The sequence below is a fragment of the Alligator mississippiensis genome, chromosome 4, assembly GCF_030867095.1.
Source record: "Alligator mississippiensis isolate rAllMis1 chromosome 4, rAllMis1, whole genome shotgun sequence".
In the NCBI taxonomy this organism is placed as follows: Eukaryota; Metazoa; Chordata; order Crocodylia; family Alligatoridae; genus Alligator; species Alligator mississippiensis.
The window spans coordinates 167,293,097-167,314,496 of NC_081827.1; the positions used below are offsets into that span (position 1 = coordinate 167,293,097).

Below are 21,400 nucleotides of genomic sequence, written 5' to 3' on the forward strand. Positions count from 1 at the left end.
AGATGATGTCCCACGCACAGCCATCCACAGGGAACCTTTGGGGCTTCTATGGACACAGAGGTGAAGAGGTTGATGCTGAAGCAACTCCAAGAGGAGCTGCGGTGGGGGCAGGGCACTAGGGATAAACTACAGCTGTTGCACCAGTATTTATATTGATTCAGTAGCTATAAACTTGCCCAACTGAAGATGCAGACTCTACTTGAGCCAGCAGCAGTAGCTACAAGTGCCCCCCTCCTCTCCCCCCCACACTCTGGTGTGGATTAATTTCTCTATCTCTGCTTAATGCTTCACACAAAGCGTGCGTGCCCGTGTGTGTGAGTGTCTCATCCATCATGAGAGATTGGCATATTTTATTTTTCCCTTGGGTATGCAGAACACATTTCAAATAGACAGCCACTGCAAAAAAAGTGTCCAGTCAAATTGTAGCCTGGAAATGATCAGTGAGAAAAATAGAGCTGGGGAGATTTTTCCAAAGTGCCAGCCTATTGTGCCAATCTCGGTTCGTCTGCACACAATCACCACCATGGAGGCCAGACTCCCCCACCCCCCAAAAAAGAGGAAAGAGCAATTCTCCTCTGCCCATTACATTTCCAGGACTGGGAGTGGAAGGAAACCATGCCGCGGTCTCAAAACTGCTGATCTACTCCATAAACTGAGTGGATCAATAATGCCAACAGGCATCCTGGAGTGTTTATCCAGGACCTGCCAGCTCTGCTGCGATTTGCTGGCAGATGCTTGTGCAGGAGGGGGAGGAACGCCCCCCCAAAACATGCTTGGGTCTGGCTGGGGACCTCTGAGGCCTAGCTTCCCAAGGGTACCCTGGGGGATTTTCGTTGCCTGATTATAGCTTTTTAAATAGACTGGCTTGCCAAAGGGCTCACGGGCCCTGTGAAGTCAGTGCGCGCTGGGGGGAGCTGGGGACACCTCTTCAAATCAGATCCGGTGGCAAAGAGTGGGCGTAGATCTGGGCACCCCCAAGTAAGCACTGGGCACTTTCTGTCTTTCTTTTTCTTTTTTTCCCAAGGGGGGTGAAGTCCCCGGCTGTGGCCAGACCCCCGGCAGAGCCGGGCAGGAGGTGGCCCTGTGAGCGCCGCCGGCGGGGATGGAGACTGGCGCTGCCCCGGGCCGGGCCGGGCAATGATCCGGCAGCGCAGCGGCCCGGGGGGCAGAGGTGCGCCCGGCTCCTGCATCCCACGGGGCACGTGTGCTCGCAGCTCCCCGCCTTCTCCCCTGGCCGGCGTCGGCGGGGGGCGCCTGGGCATCCCGCCCGGGGGCCGCGAGGAAGCGCGGCCAGGATGGGCACGAGGGGGAGGCGCGGGCCAGCCCCCAGCCCAGGGCTGGGTGCCACGTGGTGCTGCTCCAAGCGGAAGAAACTGTGTGTGTGCGTGTGTCGGTGTGCGTGTGTGCAGCAGCCGCGGCGGCAGCAGCTGGAACGAGATCCAGCAGCGTCCGAGCAGCGGCGGGGAGCCGGAGCCGGGGCCTGGGCCGGGGCCGGTGCCGGTGCCGGTGCCGCACAAGGCGGAGCCGCCCCAGCCACCCGCCTTCCCCGGGGCCGGGGGGCGGCGGCCGCGGATGGAGGATGGAGCCCGCCCGGCCGCGGCTGCCGTGAGTCTGCGCCCCCCGCGCCCGCGCCCCGGCCTGCCAGGCGGGAGCTCCCGGGGGCGCTACCAGGGCTGCGGGGGCCTGGCCCTGCCCTCCCCCCACCCAGCCCGGGGCTGGAGCCTGCCCCCGCGCCCCCCTCCGCGCTCGCGTGGGCCCGGGGCGCTGCCCCTCGCCCCTCGGTGCCTCCCAGGGCACCTCTGACCCCATGTGGTGACCCGTCGGCCGGAGCTCCGTGACCCACCCCTGCCCGGCCCTGCTGCTGTACCCTCCGCCCCACTCAGCAGTCTCCCCCATGCCCCATGCCAGTCTCTTCCCAGCGCATCCTCCCCCCGCATCCGGAGCTTTCCCTCCTGCCCCAGTGACCCCTTCTGATGTGTGGCCGCTCTGCCCACGGCATGCTGGCTCTGTGCATCTTCCACCCGGCCCCCAGCCCAGACCCCGCAGCATCTCCGACCCTGCTGTCCCAAGCTCCATGCTGCCTTCATGCCTCTGGGGCCCAATGTATCCTGACACCCGGCAGTCAAAGGCCTGGCCTCCCATTGCTTCTTGGGCTCCCGCACCTGAGCTCCCAGGACCCTGTTGCAGCTGCAGCACCCTGTCCTGTCCTGTCAGCCCCTGCAGCTGCCTGCACCCTCTTTGCCTGGTTGCTTGTGTAAATAGGTATCCTACTGCTTCCCCTCCCCATGACCCATTCCTGCCTGACCCCTCTTCCCAGCATAGCAGCTAAGAGCTCCTCATGCCCATGTAGGTAGTCACTCAAACCCTTCCTCCTTCTATTGCTGGGCTCAGAGAGCCAGGAGACAAACATCTGGAAGCTGATGTGACATCTGGAGGCTCAGGACAGCTGTGTATGGGGTGGGAGAGAGCGGGGGGTCTCTGTTGGCAGGCTGAGCTGCTTTAATGCCTGCAGCTCAGAGCAGAGTTTTACAGGGAGCCGGCAGCGGGGGTGCAAGCAGCAGCTTTACAAGGCAGGCAGCAGTGTTTTGTTGTTTGCAAGTGTCTCCTAGGCTGGCTGAGGTGGAGGCCAGGGCGCTTGGCTGGTTCCCAGGCCTGCTCTGGCTTCCTCCGATTGTTTGCGATGGTGGTTGTTTGTGTTGCAGTCAGGAAAGCAGAGAGGAAAGGGTTAAAGGGCTCACACCTCCTTGAACACAAATGCACGCTGCTTCGCACAAGCTTGCCCACCAGTGCTGGCATTACATGTGTGCGTGTTTGCCCGCGCACCTAGCACGCACAGGATGCCAGCATGTCACAAGCTTGCTTTCCAGATCATGGTATGTGTCTGGTCACCATTGCATGCTCACATGGGCATTACATGCATGTGCCCATGCTCCGTCCAACTCATGCCTTACACGGCCACACGGTTATTTGCATGTGTGCTGTCATGCTCATCTATGACAGCTGGAAGTGGGCACCTTCCCTTGATGTGCCACTAGCATCCTACTCCCCCACTATCTGTCCTCATGCCACACACTTGCTGAATTACCTTTACACACTTGATGCACTTTGGCTGCACCAACATGTGTGTCACGCCCCCTGTGCTCTATCTCCCTTGCCTCTACCTTCCCCACCTGAAGCCACTGCTGTTGTGTGGTGTTGCACTGTTTCAATCACAAAGTGAAAGAGAAAGTGGCCAAGGGAAATAAAAGCAATTAGGAGAGGAATCTTTCCTGTCACAGCTGAGTAATCAAGAGGCTCAGGGCAAGCAGGGAAAGATTTAGATCTGCTGGGTGGTGGGGGATGTGGGGGGAGAGGCAGGACTGTCTTCTGTAAGTGGTGAGGATGGTACAATACAGGTTTGGAAAGAAACCTCCTGCTTTGAGTCATCTTCATCCCCCGTCATTTAAACCTGCTGGGCCTGAGAAGTTCCCATTAGCCCTGCTGGTGTCATTTGTGGCTCAGGAGGGGGGGTGGCTGGAGAGGGCATGAGGAGCAGGCATCGAGATCCACGTGAGTTTCAGCCAATTCCTAGTTCACTTGCAATTTAAGTGTTGCCACCCCTCCTAGAGTGACAGCTGGCTCTGGGCAGCATAGGGAGGCAGGGAGATGATCTCCTTCGTTCCTCTAGCACTTCTTGTCCCTGGAGGATCCCCAAAGTGCTTAGCAAACCAGCTCTCTGTTCAGTGCCACTGAAATGTACCAGCTGGCCAGCATGCTGCGGAGCAGGTGTCCAATTCCTCCCCCAGAGGAAAGGAGATGAGTGACTCCCATTGGCTTTGGTGGGATTTATCAGATCTCGCTGGAGACAAAAGGGAGGCCAAAGGCCATGGTGAGGGGCACAGTGTGATGATCTGGAATGAATCATGCCATGGTGCAGGAACGGGGGTTTCTGCCAAGGAGATCAGGGGAGCTCCTCTGCCCTGTGGAAAAACTTTGTGGGACCGTAGATCATGTATGGATTCTTAGTGTTAAGGTTGTCTAGGACGCACATGTGCAAGGAGGTGCCCCACAGGCTGTACATCTTGTTTGACCCTATGGTGGCAAAACATCTCTGGGTGTCAGATGCCTTCACTTTTCCTTCCTGCTGTTTCCATTTGTAGGTTGGTGCTTGAAGTGAGCCACACCTGTTGTTGGGCTCCTGCAGCCCCAGGACTCTGCAGCTGGGGAGTTTGCAGCTTGTTGGTTGTTCACATTGAAGGCAAAGCAATCTCTGGGCCTTATGTCTGCAAAGACTGTCTTTGTAATACAGAGTTATGTGCAACTGGTGTGGTACTGGCTGCCTGAGCCTGCTGACAGTCTGACACAATAGCAGGGAAGGTAGGATGTGGCTGTTAATTCTGGAACTTAATAACGACACAGTTAACGTTAACTACTGTGAACTATTTTGTTGCTGATTGGGATAAACTAATTAGCAAGATATTATAATAGTCTATTCCCCAAACCTTCCCAGGTGCCAAAGCCTCACCTGTCTGCTCCTCAGCTATCAAACAGTTTCCCCAAATCCCCACACCTAGAATCCCTGAGAGACGAGTTTTGCATTTTAAATGTATCAGAGTTCTGCGTCAGACCCAGTGTTAAAAATGTAGAGGGAGTGTTAAATGAATGGCAGGGGATAAGGGGGCAGGCTGTAGTGACTGTGTTGCTCCCTTTCATCTTTTGAATAAATGATCTTCATCTTTTGAACTACAAACCAGTAGTTTGGTTTATCAGAGACAGCTGCAGTCACTGGAGTGCCATAGAGTGTGTGGTGCTAAATGCCCTGATGACATCTCACAGAGGTGTGGCATGTTCACATTAGACAGAGGGGAAAACTGAGGCAGAGAGAGGCAGACAGTGCCACAGCACATGATGAGCCAGTAGTAGAGGTGGGTATGCAAGTCAGGAGTCCTAGCCCCCATTGCTCTAACCACTCTACTTGCTTGCCCCTGTCAGGGATCCTGGCTCCCAGCCCTGCTTGCTCAGCTATGCTGCTTGTCTGGAGCAAATCTCCCATCCATATGTGCCTCTGAGGAAACCCTTCTCCCCTGGCATGGTTCAAGGGCAGACCTAGGGTGCTCCCAGGTCTGTCAGAGCAGCTGCCCCATGGTGACTCCAGCCTCCCAACAGACTGGTCCTGATCTGGCACATCCATGGTGCTGGCTGCCTTGGGCTGGGCACACAGGTGAACCAACTGTCGGGAGTATAAGATGCAGAGTGAGCAGTTCCTGGGGGGCAGGAAGATGCCTTGTTGAGACAGCCCCATAAGCCCATCATTTGCGACCTGCTGTGCCTGTACTAGGTGGGGAGCTGGGGTGTCCAGAGGCCCTGGGGCAGAGGCAGGGGGATCCTCACTTGAGACGTGGACCAGTAGGGAGGAAAGAGCCTGAGGCTGAAGGAAGTGCAGCTTAGTAGACAGTGCGGGGGGAGGATGGAATTTGAAGCACCTGGGTTCTAGTCCCACCTCTGGCAGGGGCATTGGGGAATAGTGGTCAGAGTGAGGGACTGGCAGTCCCTTGGCTTTGATATGGCTCCTCACTGTGTTTGGGGCACGGCCATCATTACAGGGGGTCACTGGTTTAGGCACTTCTTTAGGGACCCCTGCTTCAAAAGGGCCAGCCTTTTCAGGCCTAGCCGGCTCCTGCTGTTCAGCCCTGCAGTGATGTGGCATCCTCTGTCAGATCCCCATGGTGTCTTGAGGGCAACTGTGCTGAGTTACAGGAAAGCTTGGCATGAATTGCCACATGCTTCGATTTCCCAGCCTGAATAGCAGCTCTGCCAAACCCTGCCCCACCCCTGTGCACTGTGGCACCTGTCTGGGGAGTCTTGCTGGAGCCTGCAGAGACTGTCTGACAAGGCCTGGCCTGAGTGCCAAGCACTCAGTCATTACCTACCCCCAACACTGTGCACTGCCCTGGCATTCTCTGTTCCCTGGCTTGATAGCCTCTCCCTAAATACAGCAGCAAAACAGGACACATCTTGAGGGAGCAAGGAGGGCCTTGTGTAGCATTGGACAGCTCCTCTGTTTTGCCTTCCTCTGCCCCCTGGATTTTATACAATGACTTTTTTAGCCCTTTCCTGTCTCCCTGACAGGATTTCAGCCTGTGCCAGCATTTCCTGCCGAGGCCTGCAGTTCCAGGACACCCTTTTGCCTTCTTATCTGTGCTGGATGTACGCCCTGTCCTCAGGCTGGGGTACTGGGGGTGAGGGGTCAGAGAGAAGGAATAATATTTGAGTAGCCCTGGAGCTTGAAAGGATGATTAAGAGCTTAATTAACCTTGATATCACATAGTGGGATTTGGAGTCCAGAGGGCTCAGTCTGGGGGATTGGGTTTGTTTTCACAGCCCTTTAATTTGTTTGAAATATCACTGGTCTGTAGAGTGAGAAGTTTGCATCTTATTATTTATAGTCTCTAGCCTTGATTGCCCAGAGGTGCTGACTGAGATCAGGGCCTCTGTAGCCCTGTAAAGACAGGGAGGCAGCATGGGGTGGTATGTACAGCACTGATCTGGGGAGGTCTGGAGTCTCTTCTTGGTCTGGCTAGGTAAATAACTCCCCCTCTTGTACCTGGCTTTTAATGATTTGTATCTTAGGATCTCCAAACAGCTGTGTGAGCTGCTTAGATGGCAGGCTGTTCAAAGCAAGCGCAGTATTTATTCTGTGCTGACTCAACAGTGCTCTGGTCCTGGCTAGTCTGTGAGGGCTCAAATCGGTGACATGGTACAAGAGAGCCCTTGACTCAAAGAGCTCTCCAGTGTAAATGGACAGAGAGGACAACAGGTCAGAGGAGGAAGCAGGTGCAGGAAGGGGAAGTGACAGGTCCAAGGTCACACGTAGGACCGGTCGGTGTGTGTGCTGTCTCCTGAGCAGTTGGTGGGAGTTTGAGTTAGGAGCAATGCTGGGGCTGACTTCATAGCAAGGACAAGGCCTCAGTTTCTTCCCAGGTCTGTCCTCACTGCTAGGTTAGCCCAGGTTGTCTATGCCAGCACTCATGAGCAGTCACTCTGCAAGGTGATGCACTGGGCAGTGCAGGACTGAAAGAGACTGGCTGGGTCACTGAGTTCCTTCCCCCGCTGTTGCAGCCACCCTGGAGCTCCCTTCATGCAGGGATCAAGCTCCATCTTGAAACAAGGTGAATTTATACCATTGTTGCCACTGCTGACACCTGTGACCTGGTCTGACATGGTGTCATCTCCCCATGAAAGTTAGCCAGGAGAAGTTTGTGGCATACCCTCTGGTCTGTTCTCCTTGTTGGTGCAGTCCCTGTTCATGTGTGGCCCATGAACTGCAGGGTGCACTGTCCATGTCTCTTGGTGCTGCAGCGTGACTTGCATATCAGGGAACTGAGGGGCAACTTGTTCATCCTCCCTGGGCAGCAAGACAGGTGGGGAATTGTGGGACATGGAGATAAGCTTCATCTGTACATCAGAGCTGTCACATGAACAGCTGATGCTCTGGGCCTGCCAGTCTGAGACAAGCTTCAGTTTCTTCCTTGGAGTGTTCAAGGGGCTGAACGGGGTTTGTAGGAGTTGGACCAGCCAGGCCTGTGAATCTGTGCGTCTCCCACTTGTTTGCAGCGTGGGATTTTTTGGTGTGTGCATTCATGCCTTTGCCTCCCAGACTGGGTTCTACTTTGTAATGATGTGATGCACTTTGATGTATGTGGGCTTTATTTAATTGAATGCATTTAAATTGTAATTCCCTCAGCAAAGAACGCTGTGTTGTCGGGTGTGCAGAAGCACCGTCCGCTGAGACAAGCCACAGAAAAGATCTTTGGGAAATAAGTGTTTTCAGGTGGCTTTTTATCCTGCATCGCTAAATCAACAGCTTGAGATCTCGTACGTAGCAACAGTATCATGTAAGGGTACGTCTACATAGCCAAACGAGCGTGTGAATGGTGTTTAGGTGCCTACTCAGCATGTCAGTTGCACCAACTCTGACTTCCTTGCTCTTGCGCCCACTTACTGGCAGGTAACTGACATGTGCACATGCACTGTACATCCCCTGCACTTGGCTGAGATGGCCCAGACTGACATGATGCAGATGCCGGAGGAGGTGTGAGTCCCTCTAGCCATCAGGTGCTCAGGCTTCTGTCTAAATTCAGCTCTCTGAGCCTGAGCAGCAGATCAAGGGGGGTTCGTTACACTTGGCCTTGGCCATGATTATAACAAAGTGAAAGAGGCACAACACTTGTTGGGATCAGTGTTGTCCTGCTAGCCTCAGGGTGCTGAAACCTAGAGGGCTGTGCTGGCAGAGGGGTGAAGGCATCTCACCACAGCTCCAGAGGTGTGAGTTTGTGCCATGCTCTAGATTCGGGCCAAAGACTGCCCTCTTCCCCCCCCCCCCCCCCCCGGAAATAGGACCTGGTGACATGGGGAGTCAAAAGTGGGCAGATGTGATGCACACTGACCTGCCGCAGGGGTTGAGATCTGTGAGCCAGAGGAGAATTTTTAACATGAGTTGTTATGTTCAGGCTTTGGCTGTTCACAGCAGGTGGTTACATGAGTAGCATGGTATGAAGACAAAGTGGCAAGCGCTGGTGCCCAGATCTGGCACCCAGGGGGTTTGTATTCTGGTGGCTAAAGCCTGGAGCTTTTCACTCCTATTGTTACCTGCATGAGCTGGCGTGGATGTCCCCCCACCTGTGCTATGCTCAGGCTTCATTTGCCTGGGTGACATAGTCTAAGATCCCTTACCAGTGGTGGAGGGCATGCAGGAGGCTGCACAGTCACAAAGGGAGGAGCAGGCTCTGCCATGGTGACCTTGCAGTCTAATGCAGACAAGAAGCAGGGAGGAGAGGAGCGACACACTCAAGGTCAAGCAGCAGGGTGGTGGTGGAGGGGGACAGGACCCACATTCCCTGATGGCCAGTCCATGGTCTGATCTTCTCACCCATGCTGCCTGCCTGGTACTCTGATCATCACTCTATGTCAGTGAGAGCCAATCTTTTGGGCAGGCACACCCTCTTTGAGTGCCACTCCTTGCCTGATCTGCTGCTTTGCTGCCTTGTTCCTTCCCTCTCTGCTTCTGTTCTCCCTGCTCCCTCCTGAATCCAGTGTGTGCTGCACACACAGAGCCTGCCCATGCCACTTGTGACACATGTGTTGTGGGGTGGCCACTCCTGCTCTATGTCCAGCTGGGTGCCTACACAGAGGTACTAACCCCTTATGGGAGGTGGATGGCTAAGGCTAAGTGACTTGTCCAAGTTCAGTGAGGAAAGCTGTTCCAAAGCCAGGATTTGACCCAGGCCTCTTCCATCACCCCAGCCACTATATCCCCCTTCATCTGCACAGTCCCTGTCCATGCTCTGTGAAGGCAAGACATGACAACCCCCCGACACTGTCAGCTGCTGTTGAGCCAGGTGGCAGTGAGGGAAAAGATGAGTCTTAAGAGCAGCTAGCAAAGGGCCCAATTATGCTGGAGGCATTTGCCCATGGTAGAGCTGGTTTGTAGCCATCATCTCACTCACTGAGTTCAGTAAACAGCTGGGTTTCCCTTCCAGTTGCTGCTGCCGTGGTCTGCATTTGAACCAGTGACCTACAGACCAGAGGCTTGCTGCCCCCCTCCCCCGGCTCTAAGGCAGGTCTCTGGCGTGCAGAGGTGTGAGGTGCGTGCGTGTGTTGGTGTTATTTCCCTGGTGAATCAGAAAGGCTGTCTGTGCTATTAGTGACGAACATGTCTTTATATAGGGCACTGCATTTTTACCTTTTATTTATAGGAGGGAAGAGAAGCCTTGCGGTTCAGTCATCAGTGCGGAGTCATCAGCGCAGGGAGCTATTTCTGGCTCAGACTTCCTGTGGGACCTTGGGAGAGTCACTTAATCTCCCTGCACCATGAAGCAGGGAGGAGTGGAATCTGGAGTCAGTCTCATGTTCTCCAGGCTCCCTGCAGTGCATCTTTTATACTGACAGGGACCTCTTTACTCTCGCCTCCACTTACTGACATGTAACTGATCCCTCCCCTTGGTGCATCCCGTTGCACTTGGCTGAGATGGCCCAGACTGACATGATGCAGATGCTGGAGAAGGTGCAAGTCCCTTCAGTTCCCAGGCTCCTGTCTGAATTCAGCTCTCTGAGCCTGAGCAGCAGAACAAAGGGGAATCATTACACTTAGGCCCTGTCTGTGCACGAGAGTGTAACGCTCCCATCTGCAGTGAAAGCGGGATGGCCTGCCCCAGCTTCTGTGCACTTGTGCCAGCCTCCAGGGTGCTCGCGCCAGTATTAGCTTATTCCTGAATGGGCACAGGAGTGAGCAACACCACTCCAAGGGACCAGGGCAGGTAAGAGGTGGAAAGGCCTGAGGCATCTCACTGCAGCACAGTTTGTGCCTTACTCCAGATTCACGCTCATGGCTGTAAATGGGACCAGACAGGGTTGGAGAAGTCAAAGATGGACAGGTGTGATCCCTGCCTGTGAGCTGTTGGTGACAGGCTGGTGTGTCTTGGCTCTGACAGGCTGCTCAGCTGCAGGGGGAATCCTTGACCTGTCTCTAAGAGCTTCCTGAGAGCTTTGTGTGTACTGGCCTCAGAGTCAACATATTCCTAAAAGCCAAAATATCCCTTGCCTTCCCTGCATCCTTCCCCCTGGCAAACACAAAGCCTGGATCCAGTTTGGGGATTGGGCGGGGGGAGGGGGGCGGGGGTGGAGTTAAAGTCACATTTGCCTAGCGCCTTAATCCTGTCAAGGGGAAGGTGCTAGACACGCACAGCTTCCCTCTCCTTCCCCGTGACTTGTGAGGTAATTAGCATCTCTGCTTCTTGCCTTTGTCTCCAAGCTTTTCATGGGTTTGGGGTAGGGTGGGGTGGGGGTGTTCTGTCAATATTCCCAGTCCTACCCACCAACTCTTTCCTTTCCCTGCCTGCCCATTGCCACTGGCAGGGTAGCACTGAGGTCTTTTCATCCCATTGTTCCCCAGGTTCTTTACTTGCTTTTTCTTGCTCAGAAGGATGGAGGATTAGGGTCCACAATCCACTGGCAGTCTGTGAGAACAGCATCTGTACAGGGCTTTGGTTTTCCTGTGGCAGTTTGCTAATAAGCAGCAGTACATCACCCTGATGGGGTGAGACCTTCCCTCCCCACCCCCAGTCCCTTCCCTAAGGCTTCAACCTATTGGCTTTTTCGGTGTCTCCAGTGACATCCATTTCCTCTCCCTGGGGGGGACAGTCTCCCTGGGCTTGCCTGAGGTCATTCTCTCCATCCCCTGCTTAGACCTTGGGGTTCAATGGCTCAGCTGGAATGGGAGATCTGGTTCACCCCCTACCTCTGCTACTGTTTCCCTGGAAGTCCTTGGGGAAGTTATTTCATCTCTCTGGGCCTTGGTTCCCTCTCTGTGTGATGGGGATACCATGGCTTTTGTCTATGTCAGGAGTGCTCAACCTCTGGCCCAAGGGCCAGAGGCAGCCCACAGCCCTGTGTCATTTGACCAGTGGGGCTCCTCACAGGTCTGGAAATTTGGCAGTGGGGGAGCAGTGCTTTGCATGCTGGATCCAGTGCCCAGACCTGGTGCAGGGGCATGGGAGAGACTGGTGTTCAGCCCCTGGGACCCAAACCTGGCAGGACTGGGCAGTGCCAGGCTACAAGGCTGGATTTGGCCCGCAGACAGCCCCTGTGCCACACCTGGCTCATGGGGCCAAAACATTGAGCACCACTGGTCCGTGGATTGTAAGCCCCTTTTGGGCACTGGCTGCCTCACTGGTTGTACAGCACCTTGCATAACTAGGCCTCAGCATCTCTGCACCCCAGGTGCAAATGAGTAGTCAAATGACACAGCCACTCCTCAACCTGATTCCTGTTGTTCTTCTGCAGTTGGGATCCGACGCAGCCTGGGGAGTCTTACTGACTACCCGCCCCAAGCCGTGCCATGGACTCCATGTTCGAGGATGACATCAGCATCCTCACCCAGGAGGTGCTGTGCCAAGATGAGGAGTGGCTGGACAGCCCCAACACAGACCTCTCCAGTGAGATGTGCTCTGCCTCACATTTCGCCCTCATTACGGCCTACGACGACATCAAAAACCGCCTGACCGGCCTGGAGAGGGAGAACTCCACCCTGAAGAGGAGGCTGAAGATGTACGAGATCAAGGTGAGATGCATGCAGGGGGTCAGTCCCTCCCACTCTCTCTCCAGTCCCTGCCTAGTCATAGCCAAGGTAGGCAGACCAGAACAAGGGAGGTTGAAGCCCCAGGACTTGTGCCAAAGTCTGGGGTGGGTGGCAATAGTAGCAAGGCCAAAGATGGATGGTGGTGGTGGGTGGGTGGTAGCGTGTGACTAGTGGGGCCATTAGAGCAACAGAGGCGGCAGCTCCAGCATGGATCCCAGGAGCATATATCTGAGGCTGTGTGTTTTCCAACCTCATGCACCCACCTCTGTATTCCTGTAGCACAGCTGTGTGGTGTAGCTGGAGGCATGTGCACCCAGTCATGTGCAGCTCTGGGCTTGCAGCCACTGTCACACACCCCGGAGTGTGCAATTCCCCATGTGTTTAGCATGATGATGGTCCCTGGGGCCATGCCGAGTCCTGTGCTGAACCAGCTGGTGCTCACGGGTGCCCACTTTCCCCCCCCCCCCTTCCCACCCCCTCCATGGCTACAGTACCCAGTGATCGGCGAGTTCGGGGAGGAGCACATCTTCTCGGTCTACGACATGAAGGAAAGCTCCCTGCTGAAGAGCGAGAAGGCCAGCCTTCAACAGCAACTAAACCAATTCCAGCATGAGGTGTGTGGCTTTGATGGCTCAGGGAGCCCTGGGGGTGATGCGTGGAGCCTTGCTGCTTCTTTGCTGAGGCTCTTGGTTCCTATCTGCAGGGACCAGAGCAGCAGTAGGGTCTGGGATAGGGAAGTACCTGAACTTCTCACTGCACGCATGTGTGTGTGTGGGAGGAAGTCTGTGGGCATGTTTAGGGAGATCTGCAGGCCCTTAACATGGGGCATTCTCAGGCCGGGGCGAGGTCAGCTCTGGTGCCCTGTCCAAATTTCAGTCCAGGTCATTATACTTTGCTGTTTTCAAATCCACCCCCTTCCCAAAGCTATCTAAACCAGGCATGGTGTTTTCTATCCCTTCCAAAACATTGTTGCATGAGGTTTAGTAGCTGTCCTGCTGCTTTCCAGAGGTGGCTGCATTTGGGAAGTGGCCTCTGCATTTCTACAGCTTATAATGGCACTATGGGTAAAAACTGGAGTTCACTTCTTATCTGTCACCATGAGTACATCCACTTCTCTGGCTGGAACAGCAGTGTCTTCCCCTAGTACTGAAGTACCAGAGGGCTCCACTGGAGATAGGAGCTTTCTGCTGGCTCAGATCTTGTTCTTTAGCCTTCAGTGTATGTACTGTTGCTATCAGCCACTCCCCTGCAGTCCTACCAGCACTGAGGAGGTCTTGCTGCCCTCTGATCCTTGCATCCACCTCCAGACAGCTCCTCTTTCCTGCCTTCCAGCTGCAGAAGAGCAAAGAGAGGGAGGAGCAGCTGGATGAAATGATCCAGGCCTATGAGAAGCTGTGTGTGGAGAAGACCGACCTGGAGTCAGAGCTGGGGGAGATGGTAGGTCCCAGGGAGAACTCTGACCTGGGTGTGTTTGCCTTTGGTGTTTGCCTTTGGTTGCATGTTTGTACCTGCACATGCATCTTGTGTGTGCTCATATCTGGGGTACATAACAGTTGGAGAATAAGTATGCTAGAGGAATCCAGATGCTAGGGGAGGTAGTGTCTCCCAGCTGGCTTTGTGGTTAGTGTTTCTGCTTTGGAAGTGTGGGTTCATCAGCTTAGGAGTCATGAGTTCAAGTCTCAGCTCTGTCACAGGCTCCTTTGTACATCCTTGATCAAGTCTCTTTGCCTCTGCACTTCAGCTCCCCATCTGCCAAGCATTATGGGTGCTTCAGAGGGCTGCTCTGTGGATAAAGACATTCCTGTCCCTGAGGTGCTCAGATGCCTTCCAGAGTGGGGGCCAGATGAACACATAAGGTAGCCTGCTGGCTTCTTCCCATGGCTCCTGGGGGGTCTTTCTAGTGTTTGGAGTCAGGGCCCCTGGATTCTTAGCCCTAGCATTGATGTTGGGTAGATCACTTTGCTTCCCCGGGAGTCTGTGAAATGGGGGTAAGGATTCTGGCAGATTGCTTTGCCACCCCAGGAGACTTTGAAATGGGGGTAAGGATTCTGAGATCAGCTGTATTACACTGGTGGAGCCAAGCTCAGTTGAGTTCTTTGAGCTCTCTGGCTGGAGAGTCTGAGGGGAGTGCCGAGCACCCTAAAGTATCATCATTGCAGTGGTACTGGCGTCCCTGCATTGGACAGTAGAATGTGGTGCCTTTGCTTGCACAGCGCCTGGATCTGTGTTACTGCAGTGCTGTTTTGCCTGTGACATTAATAAATACCCCCCTGTCACAGATTCATTGGTGGAGAAGTGCTCTTGTCCCCACCAGGCCTCATGCACACAACAGCATTTATGTTGCCAGCTGCAGCCCAGCTCTTCATTGGGTCTCATGTTGCATGGTACTGAAAGCCCCCCCACCCTGGCCTCTGGCTCCTCTTGCTCCCCAAATTGCAGTGACTTCCATAGCTGGTCGATCCCATCAGCTCTCTTCCTATCCCAAGGAGGCGGAAAGCCTTGTGGCTGAGTCACTTGGCTGACACTGAATGGATCTGGGATGAATTTTGGGCCCTGTGACAAGTCACTTAAATTATCTGCGTCACCAGGGCCTGTATGCTCGACAGTCAGAGTGATGGCAGTATCGTCAGATTGGTTGTCGTCTAGTTAGCTGGGCACCCAGGGCAGTGAGGCTATGACTCTTGGTACCTTGGTGGGGGTGAAACCCTGCTGTCAGTACCCAAGCTGGATGGGTTACTGCAAGCACAGGGATGTTCGTGCCTACTGCAGCCAAGCCTCTCATTCCAGTAAAGACCTATGCACAGAGTATATAGAGCAGGAAGCCTCAGGAACCTCTGCTGTATGTGGTCTGTGGGCTGCTTGGAACCCTTTTTTGCTTTGGGGATGGGCTGCACCTAGTGCAATGGAGCCACCATCTTAGTTATTGCTGATTGCTCACCATCTTGGTTATATGCCATTCTGCAGCCAAGTTTTGCTTGCCTGAAGGTCTTCAGTGAGGGAAATCAAAGTGGGCTTGCTCACAAGACTTGAAGTGCCCTTCCTCGTGAGTGCCCCCAAAGTTATGTTCATCACATTGATATGGTCCTGTGGGTCACTCCTGTCCAACTGGGGACTAGCAGTGATACCACCTGACTGACTACTGCTAAGACGCATCCCAGACAGGAACTGAAATGGGATGGAATTTGCAAAAATCCTCCACCCTCCCGCAGCATCCTTCCTCCTGTCCTGAAGGGTTTTGAGAGCTGAATCAATGGAGGGTGTTTCATCCTGTGAAGCGAAAGAGAGCAGTGTGTGTGGAGCCCACGCTTGGTAGTGAGCTGCTGGCTGTGCTCTAGTTATCATCCTGTTATGAATCCTTTGCTCTGCTCCACTTATTATGCTGTAACTGAGGACCTGAGCACAGCCAGGCATGATTCCCATAGGAATACACTCCACAGGGAGCCAGTGTTTTGCTTCCTGCCCTGAAAGGGGATGGGATTCAGGCATTAATGGGAGAGAGAGTGTTGCTGGAGGGATTTTGCTGGCTAGGGTTCTCATAAAGCAGATCGCACATTCAGCTGTTGTGATGTCAGTGGTGCAGTGACCACAGATGTTGCCAGGTGGGTGCCTGTTGGGACACAAAGCGTCAGTGGAGCTATGTGGATTTACTCCAGCTGGGATTTGGCCCTGGCTGAAAGGAGCTGGAGTTACAACACTGGAGATGGAGTCCTCTATCAGCTTCCAGGGCCTAGAGGAGGCTTCTCATGCTGCTCCCTAGCAGTGGGACTCAGTCTTGCCTCAGATGGAGACTTTCTGGAGTGGGGGAGAAATGGGAGTTCAGTCCCCAGGCCCCTTGGCCTCTGGGCAGAGACTGCTACCACAGGGGCAATACAAGTTGCGTGGCTTTAGACCTGTCTGTGTCCATTGTGTGGACAGATTGTGGGTCAGATTTTCAAAGGGACCCAAGAGGGTTAAGCTCCCAGATCCCTCTGTGCCTTGGAAAAACTCTCAGAAATGGACTTGGTTTAGCCAATAAATCTCACAGGTGTTTGTATACTTTGCTAAGGGAGAGAGCTCCCCTTCTACCTCACGTTGCTCCACACAGGAAGAGTTACAAGTACCTACCTTGTGCTTTTAGCTCTGGATGCCCCCAGTTCACTCTCTGGAGTGCCAATCAAGATGGCAGCCATGCTTTTTGCAATGGAGCTCTTGCACCTCTGTTTGGAGTCTGCAGCTCCAGGTACCTCACTAGGGCAAAAGGCAAGAGAACCGGGTGTATGTGCAAAAGGTCTTGAATGCATTCGTCAGGATTCCTCTCCTCTGGCACCTGAATGAGGCTACGTGTGCAGCATGGGAGGTGTGCCCAGCAGGGAGGTCTTCCTTCACCCTGTCTTTCTCCACGCCCCATTCCCCAGAGAGCCTTGGTGGAAACGCATGTGAATCGCATCCGGAACCTGGAGCAGCAGCTGAGGCAGCGAGACGGCAGCTCCTTCCAGAACCTTAACTCCCAGCTGCAGAACCAGGAGGTCCAGTACTTGTCACTCCATGGCAGCCCTGCCTTGACGCATGGTGAGTCTTACATATCTGCCCCAGGAAAGGCTCTGGTCTTCTGAGGGGGACTCAGTGCAGTGCCAGCCACTTTGTAGGAACCCGAGGACTTATGTTCTCATTAGCTAGGGTCCCCAGCTCCTTTTAAGCCACTTTTCTGCCTCTGGTATTCTGGGACAGCCAACAGCTTGCTCAAGCTGTGCTGTTTAGAGCAGCCTGATGGCTGCTGTAACTTACACACTGCTTTGCACGAACCCATACAAGCCCTGGGAAATAGGGGATGGTTGGAGTACACTATGTTGCAGCCAGGTCCCTGTTCTTGGCCCTTTTCCCCCTGCAGCATTCTTCTCCTTCCCCCCCCCCCCAATTCCAGGGCCACAAATAAGGGAAGTGTAATGTCCTCACACCCAGGGAAGCTTCTTAGATCTGTTTATGGTCCCTTTATGCTGCCAGAGAAGTATGAGAGGGACCTGAGCATGACTGGGACTATTCAAGGGAGTACCTGTCACTGTCCTAAGGATCCCAAAGTGCCTTGCGAAGGAGCCTGGACATTATCATCTTTTCTTTCCACACATGGAGGGACCCAGGCCCAGAGTATACAACTTCCCCAAAGGTGGCAAGATAGGGGCAGAATTGTGGCAGCAACATAGGAGTCTAGGCTGCCAATCCCTTTGCTTTAAGCACTGCACCACACTACTGCAAGGACTCATTGCGCTTCCCCTAGCAAGCAAAAGTCAGCTGTCAGACCTATCGTGTTTCCAGCCAGGCCAAGTAGGCTCCTGGTAGCATGGGGCTGCTGGAGGCTAGGATTGGCTGTGCAGTGAGCAGAGCGGGGTCTGAGTCAGAAGATATGGTTGCTAGTTCAGTGCAAGGCCTTGGACACATGATGTCTCCATAGACTCCCAAAGGCTCAGTTTGCCCAGTTGTAAGTGATAGGGAATAGAGTTTGCCCAAGAAGTGGTTTGAGACCTTTGTATCAGAGAGGCTTCTGCTTTGGCCCAACTACTACCCAACTGGAGCAGTTCTGGGTAGTGCTACCAGGCTACGGAGTAGGCTTCAGTCGCCAGCTATCCAACAGAGAGGGACTAGTTCAAGCCCTTCCTATGCTGGAGGGCTGCCAGCTCCAGCCAGAGCCTCCTGTACAATGCAGGCTGTGGGGTTACTTTCTGTAGTTCCAGCCTGACAGCTGCAGGGTGGTGGGGGTGTCAGCATTTCCCTCACAGTTGATTTCATCCCACTGAAAATAGCACTCAGGACAGCATGGGGTCTGTTCCCCAAAGGAATTGGAGGCTGGGATGCAGAAGCAGCCTCATCCCATGTCTCAACATGTAATGCTTTCCAGCCAGCAGAGGGTGCCACAGCCCTTCTGTTTGTGGGTTCCACCTTCTGTTTCTCAAGGCTGCCACAAACTCTTTTCAGACCCCTCCCCACCTGCCCCATAGCCAGAAACACTGATTCTGTTGTGACAGCTCTGGGGAATGAGATTGCCCAGGCACTGGCATCTGAATGTGATCCCTTTTGGGTCACGGCGCCACATGTGGAGTCTGGTGGACCTGGTCCCTCCCCCTGCCTGTCTAAGTGCTGGCTGCACGCAGACACACACACAGCACATTTAGTGCCAGGTCAGCGCTCCAGAGAGCAGGAGCTGATGAGAGCTGGATCCTGGGCACAGAGCAGTCTGGGTGGCAGGATCAGCTCTCATCAACATGAGGCAGGGCTGGAGCTGGCAGAGCCAGGCAGTATCTTGGGGCTCTGCTGGGAGGGTGTGTGTGTGTGTGTGGGGGGGGGGGGGGTCCACAGTCCACGGCCTGTAACTGGAGCTCACCTCACTGAGACTGCATGCCCAGGAAGGCACTTGGCGGGAGCAGGCGCTGAGTCAGACCTGCTGAGTCGCAGCTCCTGCTCCCCAGCTGACTTGCTGACTTGCTGCCTGCCGGGAGGGGGTGAGGAAAGCAATTGCCTTTGCACTCTCGTTAGCATCTGGATCTCCAAGCAGGGGAACCGGGTTGTGCTCCAGGAGCTGGTCACCATTTCCCCCACCTAGTAGTGTCACAGGCAGGGAGAGGCTGAGACACCACCCAGGGGAGGCGACTTGCCCAAGGTTCTGTTGCAAGGCAATGGCAGAACCAAACGTAGGGCTTGATAGCAGGTCTAGGCTGGGGTCCCTGTCTCCCTTCATACTACTGCAGAAGTGGGGCACAAAGCAAAGCTGCTGCCTGGCAGCTGACTGTGGGCTTCTGCTACTGCTGGCTTTGCTAGTGAGTCCTGAGGACTGTGGGGGTCACTGGTGCAAAAGATGCCTATGCCCACTTCAGTGAGTACTCCTGTAGTAGGAAGCAGGCTGCTTTGCTTTCAGATTTACCTCCACCCACAGCAGCCTCTTGCCCCCCCTTTCCCAACCAACCACCAGCCACCACTTTGGTCCTTTAGCAGAGGAGGCTTCCAGGCTGAGCTATGGTGTAATAGTGATGCTGTCCTCGCTGCAGCAGCTTGATGCTCAGTGGTGTGAGCTGCTGCGGCAGATGTCTGCCTTCTGGCATAGTTAAAGAAAGGGCTAACTGAACACCAAGGATGAGGCTGCCATCTTGAGGGCGTGAGGAATGCAGCCAGATCCTCAGCAGGTGCTAATAAGCATGGCTGCATTGACATGAGTAGAGTTATGCTGATGTAAGCTAGCTGGGGATCTGGCCCTTGGCTGTATCAAGCCAGTGCTCTCAGAGGCAAGTGGCAGTCTGGACACCAGTTCTTGGAGCAGAACTGTGCTACTCAAGGCCCTGTGGATCACTGATGTGTGTGTGTATGCACTTGTGCATGTGTGTGTATGCATGTGTGGATGCATGCATGAATGTGTATGTGCACACCTCCCTGGCTGCTGAGCAAGTTATTACTCTTGTAGCCAGAGCTGCGGCTTGGCACTTGGGTCTTTGCTGTGCATTGCAGTGTCCACATATGGTCATGGGCAACTCTGCTCAGATATGAGAGTTCTGGTATTGGCTCATGAATTGGCTGTGAGCTCCTTTCCCTGGGGCCCAGGGATCCTCTCCTGGAACTCCTTCTGACAGCAAGGTATGGTGGCAATGGCCAGTGAACACCAGCCAGTTCGGGGGGGCGGGGGTTTGCCCCCTCCCTCCAGCACTGCCCTGCAGCTGCACTGTCCCCCTCCCTCCTTCTCAGTGCTAGACTGCTCGATGAGCTGGCAGAGCCCCCGGAGCCTGGAGCAGCCCAGCGAGCTGGAGGTGCGGAGGCTGGAGGCCCAGCTGGAGGAGGCCAGGCAGGAAGCCCAGCACTCGCAGCACCGGGAGGAACAGCTGAAGGGCGAGTGTGAGCAGCTTCAGGCTGAACTCAAGCAGCTGCAGGAGACCCGGGCACAGGTGAGCGAGGTGGCAGGGCATCATGGTGTGACTTATTGTGTGGGAAGGGGCCCTCACCTGTTCTGGGGTTATGTGGAAAAAGGTCAGCCATGGATATGTCAGGAGACCATCACGGGATGTCTGCACACTGCCTTTTCCTCCCTCCCTGCCCACCCAGCTTGCTTGGCCTGTCTGGCCACTTGGCCTGCCCGGTACCAGATTCTACCATGTCTCACACTGGCTAAATCTGGAGCATCCTCAGTGACCCTCATGATGGTGCAGAGCAGTAGTGTAACTAGAGTGGGGTGACTGGGGTAGCCATCATTGCCCCCATGTGTCCCGCTGCCCCGGGCGCCTGGTTGCTTTGTTACTCCTCTGGTTCAGTCATGGTATGCAGCTGGCAGTGAGAGCCACTACCTCTAAATTGGAACCCAAATCCCCAAGTACCTGGAATTGTTAGTGCTGCTCGTTCCCTCCTAGAAGGAGTCCTGCTTGAAGAAGGGACCTTGTTTGTCCCTGGCAGGGATAATGGGATTGGGAGGCCCCTTCTGGGGGTCATTTTGCTGCAGGGTAGAGGAATGGGGCAGGTGGAACCTGTTGTCCGTGGCTGCAGCACAGAGGCGAGCCTGGCATTGCCCTGTGGGCTTCATCCATCGTGCCAGCTGCCTTTGACCTGCGACGCAACGCCCTTGGCACAACCCTGGCTACAGATCCAGTGACGGGGGTCATCACATGTATAGTAAGAGTCTGTGTCACCTAGTTAGCTTGCTCTAGGGCTGTCCCTGCCTTGCAAAGCCAGGGGAGAGATGGGACAGCCAGTTTCTGGGAGTCACTGGTATTAATGGGAATCTTAGAGACTGGAGTGAGAGGAACTGGAAGGCAGGTGAGGCTGGTCTACGGTGAGGGGACACAGCAGACCTTAAGAAGGGGTGTCTGGTGTTCCCTAGGACCTGGCAACCAGTCAGTCTGAGCGGGACATGGCCTGGGTGAAGAAAGTCGGCGATGATCAGTAAGTGCCCTGTTGTGCAGACATACATACCCCCTGTAAGGTGGGGAAGGGGGAGAATTCCTGCCCTCCTCTGCTTCCATGCATGAAACACTGTGGCCACATCAGCAGGACAAATGGCCTGGGCAGAGGCAGGCCCTAGGTGCCCCTTTCTGGTGGCCCAGCAGCCTTGGCCTGGCATAGCCTTTGGAGGGTGAGATGGCAGTGAAAGGGGCCCTCCCCCTTGCTGTCAACCAGCTCAGTCAGCAATGCCCATGCTGGAGAGCCAGGGGCTTCAGGGTCATGCCCTGAGTGTTGGTTTTCCTCAGAAAGAGGCCATTAATCAGATGGAAACTCTGTGGCAAGCCTGCCCTGGAGTTCAGTGCAGGAGTGATGCTTGATTTCCACCCCTGCCACCCCCCC

General features: G+C 54.7%; 1 protein-coding gene across 4 annotated transcripts in view; it reads left to right on the top strand.

Moving 5' to 3' along the window:
• The first annotated feature begins 1,304 nt into the window (after positions 1-1,304).
• TBKBP1 (TBK1 binding protein 1) overlaps positions 1,305-21,400 on the top strand; it is a 56,917-nt gene continuing 36,821 nt past the window's right edge. The window contains exons 1-8 of one of the 4 annotated variants that reach the window (XM_019482575.2): positions 1,307-1,605; positions 9,519-9,623; positions 11,821-12,097; positions 12,607-12,729; positions 13,448-13,552; positions 16,510-16,663; positions 19,817-20,013; positions 20,940-21,001. In XM_019482575.2, coding sequence (XP_019338120.1) covers positions 11,876-12,097; positions 12,607-12,729; positions 13,448-13,552; positions 16,510-16,663; positions 19,817-20,013; positions 20,940-21,001 — 863 coding nt within the window. In that variant the 5' untranslated portion in view covers positions 1,307-1,605; positions 9,519-9,623; positions 11,821-11,875. Of the gene's footprint in view, positions 1,606-3,327; positions 3,550-9,518; positions 9,624-11,820; positions 12,098-12,606; positions 12,730-13,447; positions 13,553-16,509; positions 16,664-19,816; positions 20,014-20,939; positions 21,002-21,400 lie in introns of those variants that run through there. The other 3 variants (XM_014603673.3, XM_059727023.1, XM_019482577.2) reach the window with 3 other exon arrangements.